This window comes from Micromys minutus (assembly GCF_963924665.1).
Source record: "Micromys minutus genome assembly, chromosome: 2".
Classification (NCBI taxonomy): Eukaryota; Metazoa; Chordata; class Mammalia; order Rodentia; family Muridae; genus Micromys; species Micromys minutus.
The window spans coordinates 14,799,434-14,817,365 of NC_137971.1; the positions used below are offsets into that span (position 1 = coordinate 14,799,434).

The 17,932-nt window shown below is 47.9% G+C and overlaps 1 protein-coding gene across 5 annotated transcripts; it reads right to left on the reverse strand.

Annotated features, from left to right (window-relative positions):
* Window positions 1-766: 766 nt before the first annotated feature.
* On the reverse strand, window positions 767-15,935 carry PPRC1 (PPARG related coactivator 1). Of its 5 annotated transcripts, none has more exons than XM_080912064.1 (14): window positions 15,768-15,935; window positions 11,444-11,617; window positions 10,724-10,870; window positions 10,519-10,611; window positions 7,549-10,402; window positions 7,208-7,261; window positions 5,905-5,962; window positions 5,093-5,160; window positions 3,562-4,279; window positions 2,082-2,222; window positions 1,916-1,982; window positions 1,679-1,800; window positions 1,314-1,465; window positions 767-1,100 (listed from the first exon to the last, which is right to left on the reverse strand). In XM_080912064.1, the coding sequence occupies exons 1-14, from the start codon at window positions 15,918-15,920 to the stop codon at window positions 997-999; spliced, it is 4,905 nt and encodes a 1,634-aa protein (XP_080768190.1). In that variant the 5' UTR covers window positions 15,921-15,935; the 3' UTR covers window positions 767-996. The 5 variants fall into 5 exon arrangements, with proteins under 5 accessions (XP_080768190.1, XP_080768187.1, XP_080768188.1 ...); XM_080912061.1 differs by having other exon boundaries at window positions 5,093-5,163; XM_080912062.1 differs by having other exon boundaries at window positions 10,724-10,873.
* Between the last annotated feature and the right edge of the window lie 1,997 nt (window positions 15,936-17,932).

The window sequence follows — 17,932 nt, forward strand, 5'->3', positions numbered from 1 at the left end:
TTGCTTCAAACAAAAACACAGGTGGGGAGCAAGTTAACTGACACAAATCTCTGGCTCCCATCATGGGCTCACACCTCCACACATGGTATTCCAAATTGTGTACACACACAATTATCCTTTCCCCAAAAAAGGTTAGCTTAGTAGTACAGCTCTTGTTCCCCTATGTAGGAGACCCTGGATTCAAACCACACCCAGTACTGCAACAATAAAAAAGGACTAGGGAGTGGTCTAGTTCCTAAAACTTGTCTAAAGATAAGGACCAGAGCGATTCTCCAGAACCTACAAGAAAAGGCGAACTGCCAGGTGTGGTGGTCCCTACACAATCCTAATGCTAGGCAGGTGAGAAACGCTTCCTCGGGGCTCAATGGCCAAGCCAGTTTAGTGACTTGAGGACTATGAAGAGGTCAGCACTCCTAAACTGTCCTATGCCTCTGTACACACACATGCTCTCCCCACCCCCAAACAGGATGGGGATAGGCTGGTAGGGTGCTTGCCTAACACACAAAGTGGGTTCAATGCCTAGCACCACATAAACCAGATGTGTGTGCTTGTAATCCTAGTCATCTTTAGCCACAGTGAACTAGAGGACAGACTAGGATACAGGAGACTGACAACGTGACCTTACACCTAACCAGATGAGGGGTAACTCAGTGAAACTCAGTGAAAGCCTCGATTGTGTTCAGAGAAATACCAAATACACCAGACATTAGCACACAGAAAGGACACTTTGAATTCCCTGTGTTCATGTTTATTAGATTTTCCCCTCAAACCCACCTTACATAGAAATCCAAGTTAATTTGTTCAATACCTGTTATTAAAAACCAAATAGCACTTAAAAATCCCGATTTTTATTTAACACATTTTTATTTAGCTTTTTCTTCATTTCCTTATAAAACAGTCTTTCCACACTAGCAGCTCTCTCCCCCAGAGTGGGAGAGGGGGTTGGAAGAGGTTGAACACCTCCTGAGAAAATGGGTTGGGAAGGAATGCCCAGGGTTACCTCCTTAGGTTCTTCTGGGCCTGTTTCAACAATGTATCAAAGTCAAGAGAATCGAATTTGCTCTTTACAGGAGCAGGATCAAAGTCTTCCCGATTGGAGTCTACAGAAGCAGAGAGGGACAAACATTAAGGTCTCTTACCATACTTCTCAAATGGGAGCCATGGCCCAGCCATAAAGCCAGTGAAGGCAAACTACCCTCCTTGAATAATGTGGGAGGGCCTTCCCCACTCGCCCACCCTTTTGGTTCTGTGTGTTAGATCCAAATCTAGCTTTCCTATCAAATGTTGTCGAGAAGCCCTTCTCTATCACTCACCAAGATCAGAGTAACTCCTCTTGCAGAACTGCCTTCGGCCCCCAAAGCAGAGATCAAAGGGCTGCTCGTCTGCCTGCCGCAACTTGTGGCCACTCTCAATGGCTGCAAACGCCTCTTCAGCATAACGGTAAGTGACGAAACCATAGTTGTCACTGGTGGAGAGGGTGAGCCATTGGGTACAGGTCATAGAGAAAACTCAGCACCCAGGATACAGAGGTGTTTACTCTCATTTCCCCAATGGCCAACTTTCTGATTATATAAAAACAGGGATCCCACCTAGCCCAGCACAGTAGAAGACAGTAAAGACAGAGAAACATCAAAATGTAAGACTTTAACAGGAAAAACACCCCAACTTTAAGACTTACCCTTGGACACGAAAATGAATGGTACACTCCTCGATCTCTCCAAAAACAGAGAACCTCTGTTTCAACTCTGACCGAGTCATTCGGCCAGGTATTTTCCCAATGAAGACCACCCTTCTCTCTTCCTGTATTGGATAAAGGAAAAGTGGCACTCTCATGAGCCAGAGCTGTGGCTGTTGATGACTCTAAGCTCACGGCACAGGGTAAGCCCGTCCTCCCATGAGCTGATGCCCCACTCACTATTGCACGCTCCTTCTGCAGTACTCTCTGCCTTTGGTAATGGTCATTTGAACGGTAAGAGCTGTACCTGACAAGAGAGGTACATTCAGCCCCAGACACAAGTCAAGACTCAGGCACCTGCCCTGCATCCTAGACGCACTGCCCACAAATACATGTTCATGCTCACCGCCGCCTCCGGTCACTTCTCCGGCAAGGGGACACAGAGGGAGACCGGCTTCTGGAACTGGATGAGGAAGATGAGGATGATGAGGAAGACGAGGAAGAAGACGAACATCTTCTGGACCGTCCAGAGGAACTACAGCTGGACCTGTAATAAAGAGGAATGATGGGAATGGGACAAGCATGTCCCACCATCTCAGCCAGGTCAGACTTGCCTCCCTGTCAGGATGTTCAGTACCAAAGTTTCCGAAGGTTTTCTTTGCAGATAACAAGTGAGAGAGCCCTCATAAAATTTTAGATACACCAAGCATTTTTACAGTTTTACATATTTTATTACCCTTTTCGCCTGAGATGGGGGTCTAACTACATATACATAGCCCACGCCAGCCTTCAACTTGTGATTCTTGTCCCTGCCTTACCAGCATTGGGATTGTGCTACCTACTACTAGCCTATGTAGTTCTTTTACTGGTGCTGAGAATTATACCAGTGCCTTCTGCATCCTTGATACACCTCTATTACTACTGAGCTTTAATTACTGCGTGTTTTCCACTGTGCCTCTGAAAATGGGAAACCACTTAACAAGTGAGGAGGAAGGACATTCAGGGAGACTAGGGAAACGGAGGACTAGCTAACCCTAGTTTTGACAGCTACTCTGCAGTGCTGGGGGGAAGGTTAAGAATCTGAATTCAAACTGTTCCCCTGCTATATTTCAAAAGAATACTGTAACCAAGGTGAAGGGAGGTTACCATGTCAGAACTACTGTTCACAACCATATCTGAAGATAGGTATCAGTGCTAAGACAGTTTTGGGGTTTGTTTTCTTTTCTTGAGACAGTGTCTCAAACACTCCAGACTGCCACAAACTCTGCATATAGCCTGTGCCCCTTCTGCCTCCATCTCCTCAGTGCTAGGATTAGAGGTCTGTAACATGTCTAGTTTTCGAGGTGCTAGGAATCAAGTCCATGGCTTCATGCATTCAAGGCAGGCATTCTAACTGATCTACAACTGCAGCACCACCCACAAGGAATCTTCCTTTAAAAAAAAAAGACAATCATCATATGTGTAATATGTGTGGCAAAGCATGCATACAGCGGTCAGAGGATAGCTTTTGAGAACTGTGTTTCACTCCACCATGTTCCAGGTTCCCACTCAGGTCACTGAGCCTAGCAGTATGCATCTTTACCTGAGACATCTCACCAGCATGTAAGATTAACCCACTATCTTGCACTTAACAAAAGAAAATACCAAATACCATCATAAGCACCTATTATAGTAGTATAAAATAAACCCAATCAAACCACATGCTATTTGCCTGAGTCACATCTCAAGTAAACAGAAACTTCAGGAGTATCCCAGACTCAACAATCCACAAAAAGGAATAATACCATAGTGACTAAAAGTACATGAGTTAACCCAAGACCCTTTCAAAGCCACAAGAGCACAGCAACTTCCCAAAAGACAGACTCTAATAGGCCATCAAAGCTCACCTTCGCCACCTCTTGTTGGGGGGGGAGAGGGACCTGGACCTGGACCGGGACGAGGAAGACACCGATGAGGACGAAGTCGCTTCACTGGTCCGGCTGGACCCAGAGCTGACAGAACGGCTGCTGCGGCCACGGCGGCCTTGCCAGCCTGGACTTGGGGGGCTGACTGATCTGCAGGCCTTTCGGTAACAGCGCATTGACCGCTGCTTGTTTGGGGGCTCAGAGGGCGTCCTAGTGTTCATTTCATTCCGGCAGGGTGAGGCCTCAGGAGACAGCAAGGTGGATGGGGCAAAACAAGACGCTGAAGGATCTGCCTGCTCACTGCTAGTCCTGTGATCAAGTGGCTCCTGGGAAGTAGCTGTGCATGGGAGTGGGGGAGCAGCTGAGCTCAATGACAAGACAGGTTTGATGGTGATATCCTGATGGCGCTTGACATTCCATCGGGAGCCCACCTCTGAAATGACTAGGGCAGGCATCTTTTTGGGGGGTGTCCTGCTTCGGACACAATAGTCATGGTCCCCAGAGCCCACATGGACTGGACTAGGGCCACGAACCCCTTCTTGGAGGCAGGCTGCAGCTGGAGGTTTTGCCTCTGTAATTCCTTCAGGCTTCAGGGTTCCCTCTTGGGCGGTAGATTTAGGAGATTTGGCTTTGGCCAACAGTGAGACAGCAGCCAGGGGTTTCCATAACTGGTGGGGAGGGGTAGCTGGAGGGGTGAGCCCTGTGGGGGAGGGGAGGGAGGATGGAGATAGCAGGGTGAGATCCAATTTTATACTCTAAACTCTCTGTATCTAGGCTCAAAACCCCACTTCTCAGAGTGAACTAACATCGACAACAGCCCAACTTCTCTCACTGCTTTAATGAGACCCAAACCTGAGGTCAGCCACTCAACTACCTAAACCTACCTAGTAACCAGGTTCTACCTAGTCATTTTCATGCTTAAATGCACTCTCCCACCTAGCCTTATCTAATGTCTAGGTTGCACCTTACCATAAACTTACCTATTTCCCTTCTGGCTCCATACATGTTTTCTAGATTCCTGCTAAACAAACCCATCTAAAATAATCAACTCGAGAATGTTTTGTCAACTGTTTCTCCAATACATATACAGGATGAAGTTTAAGCAACTTAACAGGCATTCCAAGTTCCCATAATCTGACCTCCAGCCTTAACTCTTGCTTATTCTCTGTCCATTTCCCTAAATCAGCCTCTAATCTCTGGATGAAACAAAAACACTTAACAGAGCTACAAATAACAAACTAGTTGCTTCTGTAGTTCAGTCAGGCTGTTTCCATTTATCCCCTAAAAGCTACCATTTGACTGACAGCAGTGATTGTTTTCAAGCCTAGCATAGGACATTCTATATAATCCTCCCTTTACTGCCCATCACTTCAGACTGAATACCGACCCCCTTGACCATGAACACAACAATGGAGATAAGATGTCTGCACCCAATGCTGACACATACTTGATGCACAGCAGATACTGCACATGTACTGCACAGACTAAGAGCCGGAGTACAACCTGAACCCACCTGCCACGTTGGCCAGTTCTGGGGCTTGTAACCGGTCTAGGGGTTTCTTCTCCTGGGGAGTGTCAATGCTGCTGGCAGGGGGAAAAGGGAAAGCCTGGTTCATTGCCTCAATATCTTGTACATCTGCTTTCCTCAAAAAGCAATGAAAGGTATATGTAGAAAAAAAAGATGCCCAATGTGGCCCCAGTCTTCTAGCACTGAAGGGCCTTAGTGACAAGGTCTATGTAGATGGGGCTTCCTTGATTCCAAATTTCAGGAGGCAGGCTGACTAGGTAGAATCTTCAAAGAAATGATCCTGCACACAGCCCTCCACCCCCTCCTCCTTCAGTAAGGAACCTTGCCTACCAAGCTCAAATTCAACTGAAACCAGTATGAAAGACATGCTCAGCAGATCAAGAATGTAAAAAAAATGAGGCTTCTCATTGCTAGAATGCTGCAAAGTAAAGGGGTTTGGGTACCTGGGCCCTCCAAGGAGTTAGGGGAAGCCCCAGATATTTCCCCCTACTTTAAGTGACCCCATCACCAGCACTGAACAAGCCTGAAGTCTGATAACAGAAGAGAAAAAAAAAATCCCAAAGAATAATTTGCAAAACTTAAGGGACACTTCCAAGGCACTTAGAACTCCTAATAGTACATACCCTCCCCAACTCATCACCCACGACAGTGTCTGGTAACAAAGGGGACAAAAAATGGAGACAGACACTAGAGTCGATGAATATCCCTGCCACAAAGGTGTCCAGTTGAAGTCCTGGAGAGCTGGCTGGCTGCTGACCAACAGCTGTAGGGTAACTCGCTCATATCTCCATACTTACCCTGAGTTTCCTACAGCCAAGCTGTCAGCAGGAGCCGGGAGAGGACACTCCTTTTTGGCTGTAAAGAAATCATACTAGTTAAAAGCCCAACCAGATGTTCCAAAGTGAAGTGGCGTAGAAGTGCATTCTGATATCCAGAGAAGAAACAAGTGAGCTGAGCACCTACACAGGCAGTCAGATCCAGTCTCCTCCCGTGCTATCTAGCCAATGAGATTTAATGATTTCTTTTCTGCTCAGAAATACCCACTCCCAACTATGAGACAGAGTCCAAATTGATGAACAGAACTAATTTCCTAGCCATAAATTGAAATAGGGTCTGAGTATGTAGCCCAGAAGGCCTGGAACTCACCATATAGTCTTGAACTCAAAGATCTGTTTCTTAGTGACTGGAATAAACACGTACACACCATACTTGACCTTAGACTTGTCTGGCAACTGAATCCAGGACCATGGCACAAGCTAAGCATGGCTTCTCCCATGAAACTACATCTCTAACACACAGCTTGTCTTACTCTTCTGTTTTATACTCTACCACGTACTGCATGTTATCAACTCATTGTCATCTACGCAGTCTTTGCCCCAGTGATACAGTAAGTTCCTCCAGAAGAGAATATAGCAATCTCCACAGCACTAGCACCATTTGTACTGAGAAAGCCAAGCTCCTCATTGTCTTCTAGATAGACACCCCCCTCACCCCCGGACAGGGTTTCTCTGTCCTGAAACTTGCTCTGTAGACCAAGCTGGCCTGGAACTCAGAGATCCACCTGCTTCTGCCTCCTGAGAGCTAGCTAGGATTAAAAACATGTGCCATAATGCCTGGCTCCAAATGCATCTTTTCTTAAAAGACTTCTTTATGCATGAATGTTCTATCTCCATGTACATCTGCACACCAGAAGAGAGCATCAGAAACCACTTTAGATGGTTGTGAGCCACCATGTGGTTGCTAAGAATTGAACGAATCCAGTACCTTTTTTCTGCTTTACATGCTACATGTATCATATGAAATCCCACTTCTCAAAGCTCAGCTGAAAAGTTGCCTCCCTGTAGAAAAAGTCCCCATTCAATCCCACCCTCCTTTCATCTCCTTCTCTACTGTTTATTACTAATACTATACCACCGTATGTCCCTGGCTTAGACTACTCTCCTAGGTGAAATGCTGTCTCCCTGGTGCCAATTAAGTGGGACTTCTGATGGTTGAGACTGCCCCTACCCTCTACCCCAGTTCAAGCTACTATAAGGCTAAACCCAAAGGAAGCATACACAAAAATAAAGAGTTGGAACAAAACTACCTAGGTTTCCTCACCTTCTGATTTCTCAAACTGCTCCAACAGACTGGACAGGTCTGATGCTTCAATCCCTGTGAAAGAATACAACACAGATTAAAATCTAGCCCTCACCGACTGAGTCTATAGGCCCCAAGAACCCCCTCACCTTTCCCTTTACATGCATCCCTGTGCATCAAAGTGAATGGAACCAAGGGACCAGCACATAGCAAGAACTCAAGTAAAACTAGAACTACACATCTCAAGAACACACTCCCAAAGAAACCCAAGCAAGGGCAACCTCATGGAAATCACTACTGTCCTATGGGCAACACTTCCAGCCAAGCCCTGTTCCCTTCTTGTACTGAGCACAGTCACTCACCAATCTCACTGATGAATGCCTGCACCACATCCTCAGTACCCTGAGCACGTGGGGTGGGCAGGAAGGACAGCTTCCTTAGCCGGGCTGGATGGACTGCAGACAGCTTTGCAACAGTGCTCTGCTTTGGTATGGGGACAGTCTTGACAGCCATAGAGATGGACTTCTCCCTTGGTCTGTTCTCCTGGGTCTCAGGCTTTAGCCTCTCTGATTCAGACTCCCCAGTAACTACAGCCTCAGCAGACAGAGCTGGTGAAGCCTTGATCTGGGGACTCTGTACCAAGGTGGATACTTTGTGTTTCGGTTGGGGAGATACAGGCACTGGCTGAGCTTCCAGCTTTGTAGGCTCTACTGGTGGAGCTATGGGGCTGGCTGGCCCAGAACTTAGGGAAGGAGTCACTGGCACAGGAAGCATATCTTCAGGAGGACCAGATGGATTATTACTGGGTTCCATATTGGATGGGGGAGCAGCTCTTCCAGTAGAGACTGAAGTCAATGGAGGTGGAGAAACAGTAGACCAAAAGGGAGGCTGTTGCAGCCCTGCGCCCCACCCAAGGGACCCATAGGCACAGCTGGAGCTGTAAGGTGAAATTGGTGCAGGAGGGGGTACCCAAGGCACATTGCAAGTTGGGGGTACAGCATAGGTACCAGGAGTACCAGACACTATGGGAATTGTTGGTGGTGGGGGCAGACATGAATATCCAGAAGGGGATACAGGAGGGTAACAAGGCCAGGGTGGCACAGGGGCATACTGAGTATAGGGGTCAGGAGGCATTTGCCTCATTGATACTGGAAGTCCAGGAGGTTGCAAGGGAGGTGGGGGCAGGCTGGGGACTCCAGGGCCACTTGAAGGAAGAGGAAGCAAAGGAGGTATGCTCGGAGGGAAAGGCAAAGGAGTGGGCACTGTAGAAGGGATGGGCCCAGCAGGAGACAGGGACTGCAAAGTAGGAGGGGGATGTCTAACTGGAAGTGGCATCTCATGAGATGACACTTGTTCAGAGTGAGTTGAAACCATAAGTTTGCTTGCAGATGGCTCAGGAGTGGGGGAAGCAGGGTTAGAACCCACAGACATCGAACAAGTCTCTGGTACAGCTACAGGGCTTCTCTGTGGAGCTATCTTCTTGGTTGGGGCTGATGGAACAAGACAAGGGATATCTGCCAGCCCTTTGGGGGTCTCTGGGAGACTAGGCCACTTGCCAGCTGGGGGCTGAGAATTCCTGTCTTCTGCTTCTATTTGACGCTGCTGCCGTCGCTGCCGGTACTCAGACAGGCTGAGAGGCCGAGGTCTGGCTTCCTGGGATGCAGCACTGGTACTTCCTTCCGCCTTCAGAGGACCTACAACATCCTTGACTTCAGGGGTGATGCCCTTAGGATGGTCTGAGGACTCTAGGGAAGGACGAGTCCCCTGAGCAGCAGCAGCAGCAGCTACTGCGGCTGCACGTCTTGGATCTGTTGGTCTGCACCTAACTAGCACAGGATCTACTGGAGCCAGATCATTTGGAACAGGGTCAACTGCCACTGTGTGAGCTAGGACAGCATCAGTTGGAGACAAGTTATCTGCAGTGGGAATAGCCACTGCAGGTTCAATTCCTGTCCTGTCAGCCAGGACTGGGCTAGTCAGCATTGAGCCTCCTGATAGAGGACCAACCAGCTCTGTACTAGATGAAGCCTGGTCAACAGGTACACTGTCAACTGAAGTGAAATCACCTTCACCAGAGTGGACTGGCATGGAGTCAGCATGAGCAGAGTCATTTAATGAGAGAGCAGGGTTGGCCTGGCTAGTCTCAACCAGCCTAGGACAGAGATCTAGAGCATCTTCTTCAGAACTATCCTGCCCTGCACTCCTCTCTAAGTTCTCAGACCCAGTCTTCTCCAAGGCAGCTGCCCATGCCCGAGCCCAAGCCCGTGGCTTCCCTCTGCTCTGAGGGGCCGCAGCCACTCTCTGAAGCTCTTCCGGAGGCTGCTTCTGTAAACTGCCTGTCTGAGAGTTCACCTCTGTAGCCACAGTCGACTGTCTGCGAGAAGATGATCTCAGCCTCCTGGTATAGCCTTCCAAACAGGCTGTTGACTGCTCCTTGTTCTTCTTCTTCCTGCCCTTTCTGGGAACTCTCTGAGAACCCTGACTTGCATTGGCAGGTAGGTTCTGAGGCTCCTTGGGTGCCGATGATTCCATGATTTCCTTGGGCTCCAATAAGCAGGCAGAGTTCAATGATAATTCTTGGTCAGGGCAAGGAGCAACTTCAGGCACAGAAGCTTCTGTTCCAGACTCCATAGTGGGCATGAGTAGCTGTAAGGCAGCATTGGTCCCTTCAGACTCATCCAGGAGCACAGATTGGGATCCAGAAGGAATCTGCCGCACCACAACTGGGATCTCCAGATCATCACCAGCTGTGGCTGCCTGACCCACAATCTCCAGCACCACACAACCCTCAGGCAGTGTCAAATCATCAGCCTGTTCCTGAAGTTCATCCTCAAGTGATGCCAAGTGGGAGAGGTTGGGCAAGCAGTACGGATGCATGGCCCGCACCAGCTCACTCAAGGAGGAGATACTCTCATCACCAGGTGCTGACACCGCCACATTTGCTGCCTCTGAATTGTCTTCTTCCTCAGGGCATGCCAGGTGCATGGGGAAGTCCAAGGTATTCACCGAAGTGTCAAGTTCGCCAGCAAGCATCTGACCACTGAAGCCAGCGACCTCTTCCTCCTCTTCTCCATCACTGCGCTGCTGCGGAGGAGGAGACTGACCCCATCTAGGTCTTGGTCTTGAGGGTTTCCAGCTAGGCAGTTTAGGGGAAGAAGTTTCCAAGAAAGGAGGTGGAGAGAAGTCCCACGGAGAATCTGCAAGGGACATGTCAACCTACAAAAGAAGAACAGACTCAGGAGGCATTCCTCAGCACACTCCAGACGGTGCCTCTCCATGTCCTCCCCATCTGTGAGTTCAGGAGGGTCCCAGGTCAGACTAACCCCACTCACCCTACTACTTCCTGTGCTGGGCCCCAAAGGGTCAATTGGGGTGATGAGGTCACGTTCTGGAGGTGTCCGAGAGAGATTGAGCAGCTTGTGCAGCTAAGAGGAAGGAAGACCCCAGTGAAGTTTGTGCAGAGCTGTGTGAAGAGGCTCACAGATGTGGTTGGAACCTCTAAACTAGCCCTGTGTCCTTCCCTAATCCCATACTCACAGAGGAGCTCTCCCGAGGAGACACAAGCAGCTCTGAGTCAGGAATGGTATCAAACGGGGACAGGTTCTCAGAATCTGCATTGTCCAAGATCTCTGTCAGAGCTGTGAGCAGCGACATTTCATTCTGGTCCTCCAAAGATAGTCTGCTCTGCTCCAGAAAGACAAGAGGACCCCACAAAATCTCTAATAACCTACTAGGCCATAAAAAGAACTGAATGCCAAGAGAACCAATCTCCCAGACTCATTTAATTTGCCAGCATGAAGGATCTGAGTAACAGGAAGCGTGGGTTCCAATCTTTTACTGCCCACCCAACTCTCCAGTGCTAACAGAGATGGGGTAGTCTGAGTCTTAAGCTTGGGTTTCACACTCTTATACATTCGTGAGACATAAGCAGCTCAGGAAACCATCCTGGGCTAGACTGGAACTAGGCTCAAAAGCAGTGTCTATGAACCCCCGAGACATGTTGGTCAAAGACGCCGAAAAAAGACTAAGCTTTAGACCATAGTCCAAGCTAAAGGCTTCCTTCATAGGCTGTACTTTGACAGTCTGCAGTCTAACGTCATTTAAAAAATAATAATAAAAATTAAAAGAATAAATCTTTCAAGGACTCGTTTGGGCAAGGACCTGAGAGAACAAAGCCATCTCTGAAACAACTCCAAAAATCAAAACACCCCATGTAAATATCCTATCGTTAGAACTGCAAGCCCTGCCCCAGCTTACCTCCCCAAAATCCTCAATGAGGGATATAAGAGAGGCATCCATGTAGCTCTGCATGGTCTCCAGTAGTGTCTCATCCTGCAGTATCAGTTCCTCCATTTCCAAGTCTTTCTCCCTCAGAGATGGGCCCAGCCGAGAAAGACTGACAAAGTTAGAATCATCCCCCTCCTCATGGACCTAAGACAAAAGAGGGAGAAGGTGAATCAGAAAGACCCAAGTCTTCTGGAGGGCAGCTAATTGCAGACTCCATTAAAACCAGGTATGCAACCCTCAATCAATGAATGGGCTTAAAACAAGAGCACTGTTGCCGTGGTCAAAGGTCTGGACTAGCTAACAACGGTACAAGCCACAAGCAAAAGAACCAGCTAGGATGGCAGTGTACTGGGCAGAACAGTTTAGACTCCACCCGCAAACAGCTGGAGCTATTATTAAACTGGGGAGCAAGAACATCAGAAAGATAAAGCCTGGGCCAGAAAGATGGCTCAGCACGAGCTTCAAAAGCCGATGGACAACCCAAATTCAATCTCCAAAACCCAAACTCCAAATCTCCAGAAATGTAAAAACAAACGCAAAAAGCTGTCGTCTTACTAACCCATATGCACAGCAAAGTACACGTTCCCCCATGCTCACAGAAACACTAAGTGAACATAAGCAATGATAATGGTTTGGGGTTACTTTTTGGAGACAGGATTTCTCTGTGTAGCCCTGGCTGTCATGGGAATCAGTCTGTAGACTAGGCTTGGCCAAACACAGAGATCCGCCTGCCTCTGCTTCCCCAGTGCTTGAATTAAAGGCATAACATGCACTTGTAACATAAATGCTGAAAAATCTAAGGCAAAAGGATTTGAGACCAGACTGGCCTAATTAAGAAAAGGCTGTCACAGAGGGGAAATAAATGGTAAGAAGCCATCTGCTGCTGGGCGGTGGTGGTGCAAGCCTTTGAGTTGTGCTCTGTGCACAGGCCCAGAGATCCACGGGGCCTCAGCCCTAGCATTCACCAAACAACAGAATGGCTTAAACCTTTACTCCCAACAAACAAACAAAAGTAGCCACACACATTCCCAGCATTTGGGAGGCAGGAACAAGCAGATCTGAGTTCAAGGGCAGCCTGGTCAATATGACAAGTGCCAAGCCAGTCAAGACTACAGACCATCTCAAACACACAAAACAAATGAAAAATGCAAGAAACTATTACTTTTTAAAGAGGAAAATAATAGATTCCCAGTTCCTTTGGGATAAATAATATGATTGTATTCATGTATGCTCTTCTGTACATCACAGAGAAGAAATTCATGTGCCCACACTCCATCCCATCATTACCCAGTATTCCTTAACATATCTTATACCCAACTAAGATTGAGGCTCCCTTTTTTTTTGATGCTGGTGACTAAGCCTACTAAGAAGACTCTACAACTGAGCTATATACCTCTAGACACAATGATGAGCCACAATATATCAAGGATAGTTCTAGGCGAAGTCTCTTCACCACCCCTACAAAATGGGAGCTAAAGAGAAAGCTTGATTGTAGAGATGGAGAGGCCCTACCCCACATGCTTCTGTGAACTAGCAGTGTCTTCAGCTTTGTCATGAGGTGGGACCCGCCCAAACCTGTCAAGAGTCATAGGCAGGGCATGGGCAAGGCCCAAAATGGTGAGGCCAGAACCGCAGCTAAGCATATCTGCTCTTGGAAGCATGCTGTAAAGGCAGACAGACAGGCTGACTCTCTCCTGCAGCATAGGGAAATGGAGCACTTGAACTCCTCCAAAGGAAAAAGCAACAGGTGTGACCATACCTTTCCAGGTACCCAATCTTTTTAAAAGGTGGAGCTGTAGGGCCCAGGGAAAGAACAGGCTGGTTTGGGGACACTTCAGGAGTCTAGGCCCAAAGCTAAAGTGAGAAGGCAGCAGGTTTTAGGGACTAACCCCTCCCACTCAGGTCTTCACAATCCTGTAATTACAACCAGAAGCTGAATAGCACTTGGCTCAGCAAACAGTCATCGGTGAGCAAGTAGCCGGTATCTCTAGTTGCCCTGCCTCCTTCCACAGTCCAGCCACTAGGCCAGACTGGTCCAGCTCTATAAACCATCCATCTCTACCTCCTCCTGGCAGGTGCTGGAGGCCAAGACGGAGACATCCGCCTCCCTTTACATGACTTCACCCACACACTTCACAGTCCCCAGGTACAATCGTTCCTAGGGGAACAAGATCAGCCAAAGGCTAAGGCCAAGCCAAAAGCAAACTCTCCACTAGCATTCTTAACTCCAAAGCCTCTGGTTGGCTTTCTCACACCAATCTTGCTCATCCAGAATTTAAAGCCAACTTTGGTTTTTGACACAAAGTAGGGCAAGCTGGTCTTATACTTCTATATAACCAAGGTTACCCTTAAACCCTTGATTCTCCTAGCTCTAAACCCAAACCAGATACTTTTTAAACGTTTCTATATACTTTAAAACATTTAACTAGTAGAGCCAAGTGCACCAACAAAAAACCGGGTAACTTGTCATTTCTTAGGACCATCTTAAGTCCCTTCAAAAGACACAGCACTGCATTCTTTGATTCCAGGGCTCAGGAGGCAGAGACAGACAGATCTCTGAGTTTGAGATGACAGCCAAAACTACACAGAGAAAGCAACAAAGTTCCTCACTGCTCTGAGCACTGCTCTTCCTGCTGGCCTCTTCAGCTTCTCTCCCATCCCACCCTTCTGCTAGGCTGGCCTCAGTTCTTCCCACAAGCAATGCCTTTGATCTATTCCCTCTGATAAAAGTTTTTCACACTCCCTTAGCAGTCTCAATTTAAAATGTCTTTTCCATTTGTAGACTCTTTAAATTAGGTTCCTAATGACTATATAATCCCAACTAGTCTGCACTTCCCTTCGATCTCATCCACCATTATTTTATGTATGTCCCCGAGTTAAACTTAGGATACTGCAGAAATCACATCTGGGTGGTTTGGCAGCACATCTGTACTTAAACATATGACACCTTGATTAACTACTGAGTTGACAGACCATGTAACTTCTACTATTGCCGGATCTTGGATTACTAGAAAGCCTGCAATCAAACCTCTTATGGGGTTGCTGTCAAAAAGACAACTAATTTCTGCTCACTTTACTGCAAACCTGGTTTGAGCATTATTGGAAGCCCAGTACTTGATAGTAGGATAAAAACACTTTGAGAACTGAAGACACACACAATTTCAGCACAAAACATTCTTCCTGACCCACTAAATGTTCAACTACATTCAATAGTTCTCAAACCACCTATTTTTCCTATCTCCACCAAAAATTCCAGAAAACCTCACAGACACAATTCACGAAGCTGTATCTGAGAATTCACCTGAGCTCGCCTTAACTATCTCCTCCCAAAAAGATGCTAAAGAAAAAGAGAGGGGGAAAAATTAAACTAGTCACAGGTTAAGCTGACACGCCCATGATCCTTGAATCACACATATGAAGGACTACAGGCAACCAGCACACCTAAGTCTGTGACTCACAACTCACTCCAAAACGGTCAAACAGAAGCCTCCACAGACCCATTTCTCCACGGCCCTACAGCCTCAAGTTCTCTAACCCTCGCCTCACACCCTGACATTTCTAGGAAGCCGACTTTGAGAACATCTGGAAAGTCCACCATCTACCGACGAAAGGCGTTACAGACACTGGCAGGAGAGAAAAAAACTCCTAAGGCTCTGAGCAAAGTTGCCTCCAGCAGTCCCTACCTACCTCCAGACCAGAGGTCCCGGCACAAGCCAGAGATGGCGGGAGCTGCTGAGACACACCCAGTTCCCGGCAGTGCGGCTCCAGCGCGGATACTAGATGCCCGACAGCCTGGGACAGGAGCCACGTGGACATCCCTTCCCCGCCCCCACGTGGACCCGCGCCCCGCGCTCCCCCCGCCCCCGCCGGCAAGCCCTACCCACGTGGGCGCCCGCGCCGCCTAGGGGGAGGGGGAGGCAGACAAGTTCTCCCGGGAAATCGTCCCCCCCACACCCCACGTGCTCCGAAAAAGGAACTACGGCGCCAAGCTGGTGGAGCTTCTTCGGCATTCTTAGGAAGAAGTCTTAGCTTTAACTCCAATCCCGAATCCCTGACGCCCCAGCTAGGGCCACGTTTCTGACGCCCGACTGTCCCTCTGTCGTCCCCAGGAATCGCTGCAGGGTTCCAGCCTCTGCTGGCATGCCCCCCGCAAACAACTTAGGTCCTCTCAGCCCTACCCAACTCCCGCAGCATCGGCACGCAAGTGCTTCCTCCCTTTCCTGTGGCGTCCACGTGTCACCGCCCGGCACACGCCGCTTTGCTGCCAGCCCCGGGCCGCCGGCCACCCTCTTACCTGCTCCGCGGCGCTCCCAGAGCCCACGGTCCCATACGGCGCTTGACTTCGACTCGCCCAACCGCCGCCGCGTACTCCTCCGCCAGGGTCAGGACCCGGGCCGCCAGTCGGAGGCGGCGCGACTCGGTCTCTCCGTCCCCGGCGCGCCGCCATCTTGGCCCCTGAACACCCAGCACTGCTCTGATCGCCGGCGCCGCCTCGCCCAGCCGATTGTGGAAAGGGAACTACATCTCCCGAAGGACACTGCAAGACTACGAATCCCAGAAGACCATGCAGCGACCCTTTCGCACCCTGGAAGAAGACTGGACCTTGACCTCCCTCCAGGATTTCTGGGGATTGTAGTCTCTGGAGGAAGATTAGAGGGTAGTGCTGTATGCGTATTGTGGGGCACAGTTTTGACGAAGCTGCAGAGTACGCTGTACTAAGAAAAAGAGTTAACATTTGCGTACCATTTTATTTCTGCTAATTTGTCCAGATGTTAGACCCCTTTCTTTGTTTGACGTTCTACCTGCTGTACTTTCACCTTTCGACCGCTGTTTTGAAAAGCACCCCCAAGTGGACACCCCCAGTATAGACACTAACCCTCACCTAATCTCTTACTGCGGCACTAGTGCAAATGTTTCTATTAAAATACCTCATTCTTTCTTTACAGTTACTCAGAAAACTACGTTGATTTCTCTCTATCAAGCTTCTTTCCTACTGCTCCAGAAATCCTTGCCATCCTCCAAGTGTTCTCCTTGCCTTTGTTTCTCTGCATGGAATTTCTAACCTCAAAATAGCCTTTAAATCTTATTTTTACACTTCATTCCGATTTCTAATGTCCATTCATTCTTCATATTGTCCCTTTTTAAAGCAACATTTATTATTACAAAACCTTAGATTATTTTAGGGGGTTAGAGAGAACGCTCAACAATTAGGATTACTTGTTGCTCTTCCAAAGGATCTAATACTCTTATCAGATAGCTCTCAAACACCAATAACTGCACCTCCAGGGGATCTTTAGACTAGAGTTGGGGCGGAGGGGGGGTGAGGGTCATTTACATAGGCATGGCACACACACACACACACACACACACACACACACACACACGAATTTGACAGCCAATGATACGGCTCAGCAGCTAAAGGTACTTTACCACCAAGCCGGAGTTCCATTCCCAGAATCCATAAATGGAGTGATGGAAGGATTGAAAATTGATGCTAAAGATGTCTTTGGGCATCCACACGTGTGCACCCACCCTTGCAAACCTATAAACACAAAATGAATAAACCTATGTTAAAAAAATTTAAGATGTGTTTATTTTATGTATGTGAATATACTGTTGCTGTCTTCAAACACAGCAGAAGGCACGGAACCCATTATAGGTGGTTGTGAGCCATCATGTGTTTGATGGGAATTGAACTTGGAACCTATGGAAGAGCAAGCAGTGCTCTTAACTGCTCAGTTATCTCATTTTATCCAGCCCTGTTAAAAAAAAATCGTTTGAAATAGTAGAAAACTAGGGGCTGGAGAGATGGCTCAGCCACTGACTGCTCTCAGCCATCCATAACTCCAGTTTCAGGGCATCTGCAACACTCTTCGGTCCTTCACCGGCACCAGGCACACATATACGTAGACATTCCTGACACCAAAACATCTATACATACAAATAACTAGTAAGGTAGAACTACTAAAGAGATCCAACATCTGCTTCTGGCCTCCAGGTACACAAAAGCACACACACATCAGAAGGTCTAGCAGGCTGGGTCTCGTGTCACAGAACTATAACATCTACATGGGGGTGGGGGTGGCAAGAGGATCATGAGGATGTTCAAGGCCATGAGTCTATCAGATCAAAGAGCTAAACCCATAAAGGCACCTAATGACCTGAATTCCTTCCCTGGAACCCACATGGTAGAAAAAAAGGAAAGAACTGACTGGTACAAATTGTTTTCTGACACACACACACACACACACACACACACACACACAATCATACACACAATACCAATAAATAATGTAAAAGAAAAGAAAAAAGATGTAAGAGTTCAAAACCAGTCTGTCTCCACCATATAGAAAATCTAAAACCAACTAAGCCTATATGAAACCCTGTCTCAACAATAAACAGTATAGCAACACAACTGTCCATTGTGTTTGTAGGGTAGGGTCCTTTAAGACAGTGTCT

Excerpts from the sequence above, each read along its gene's own strand:
- PPRC1 (XM_080912060.1), bottom strand. The coding sequence starts at position 15,920 with ATGGCGGCGCGCCGGGGACGGAGAGACCGAGTCGCGCCGCCTCCGACT. Across the intron at positions 11,618-15,767 it reads CTGGGAGCGCCGCGGAGCAG|GTCCATGAGGAGGGGGATGA; the intron begins GTAAGAGGGTGG and ends CTTTTGTCTTAG. Across the intron at positions 5,963-7,207 it reads GCAGTTTGAGAAATCAGAAG|CCAAAAAGGAGTGTCCTCTC; the intron begins GTGAGGAAACCT and ends ATTTCTTTACAG.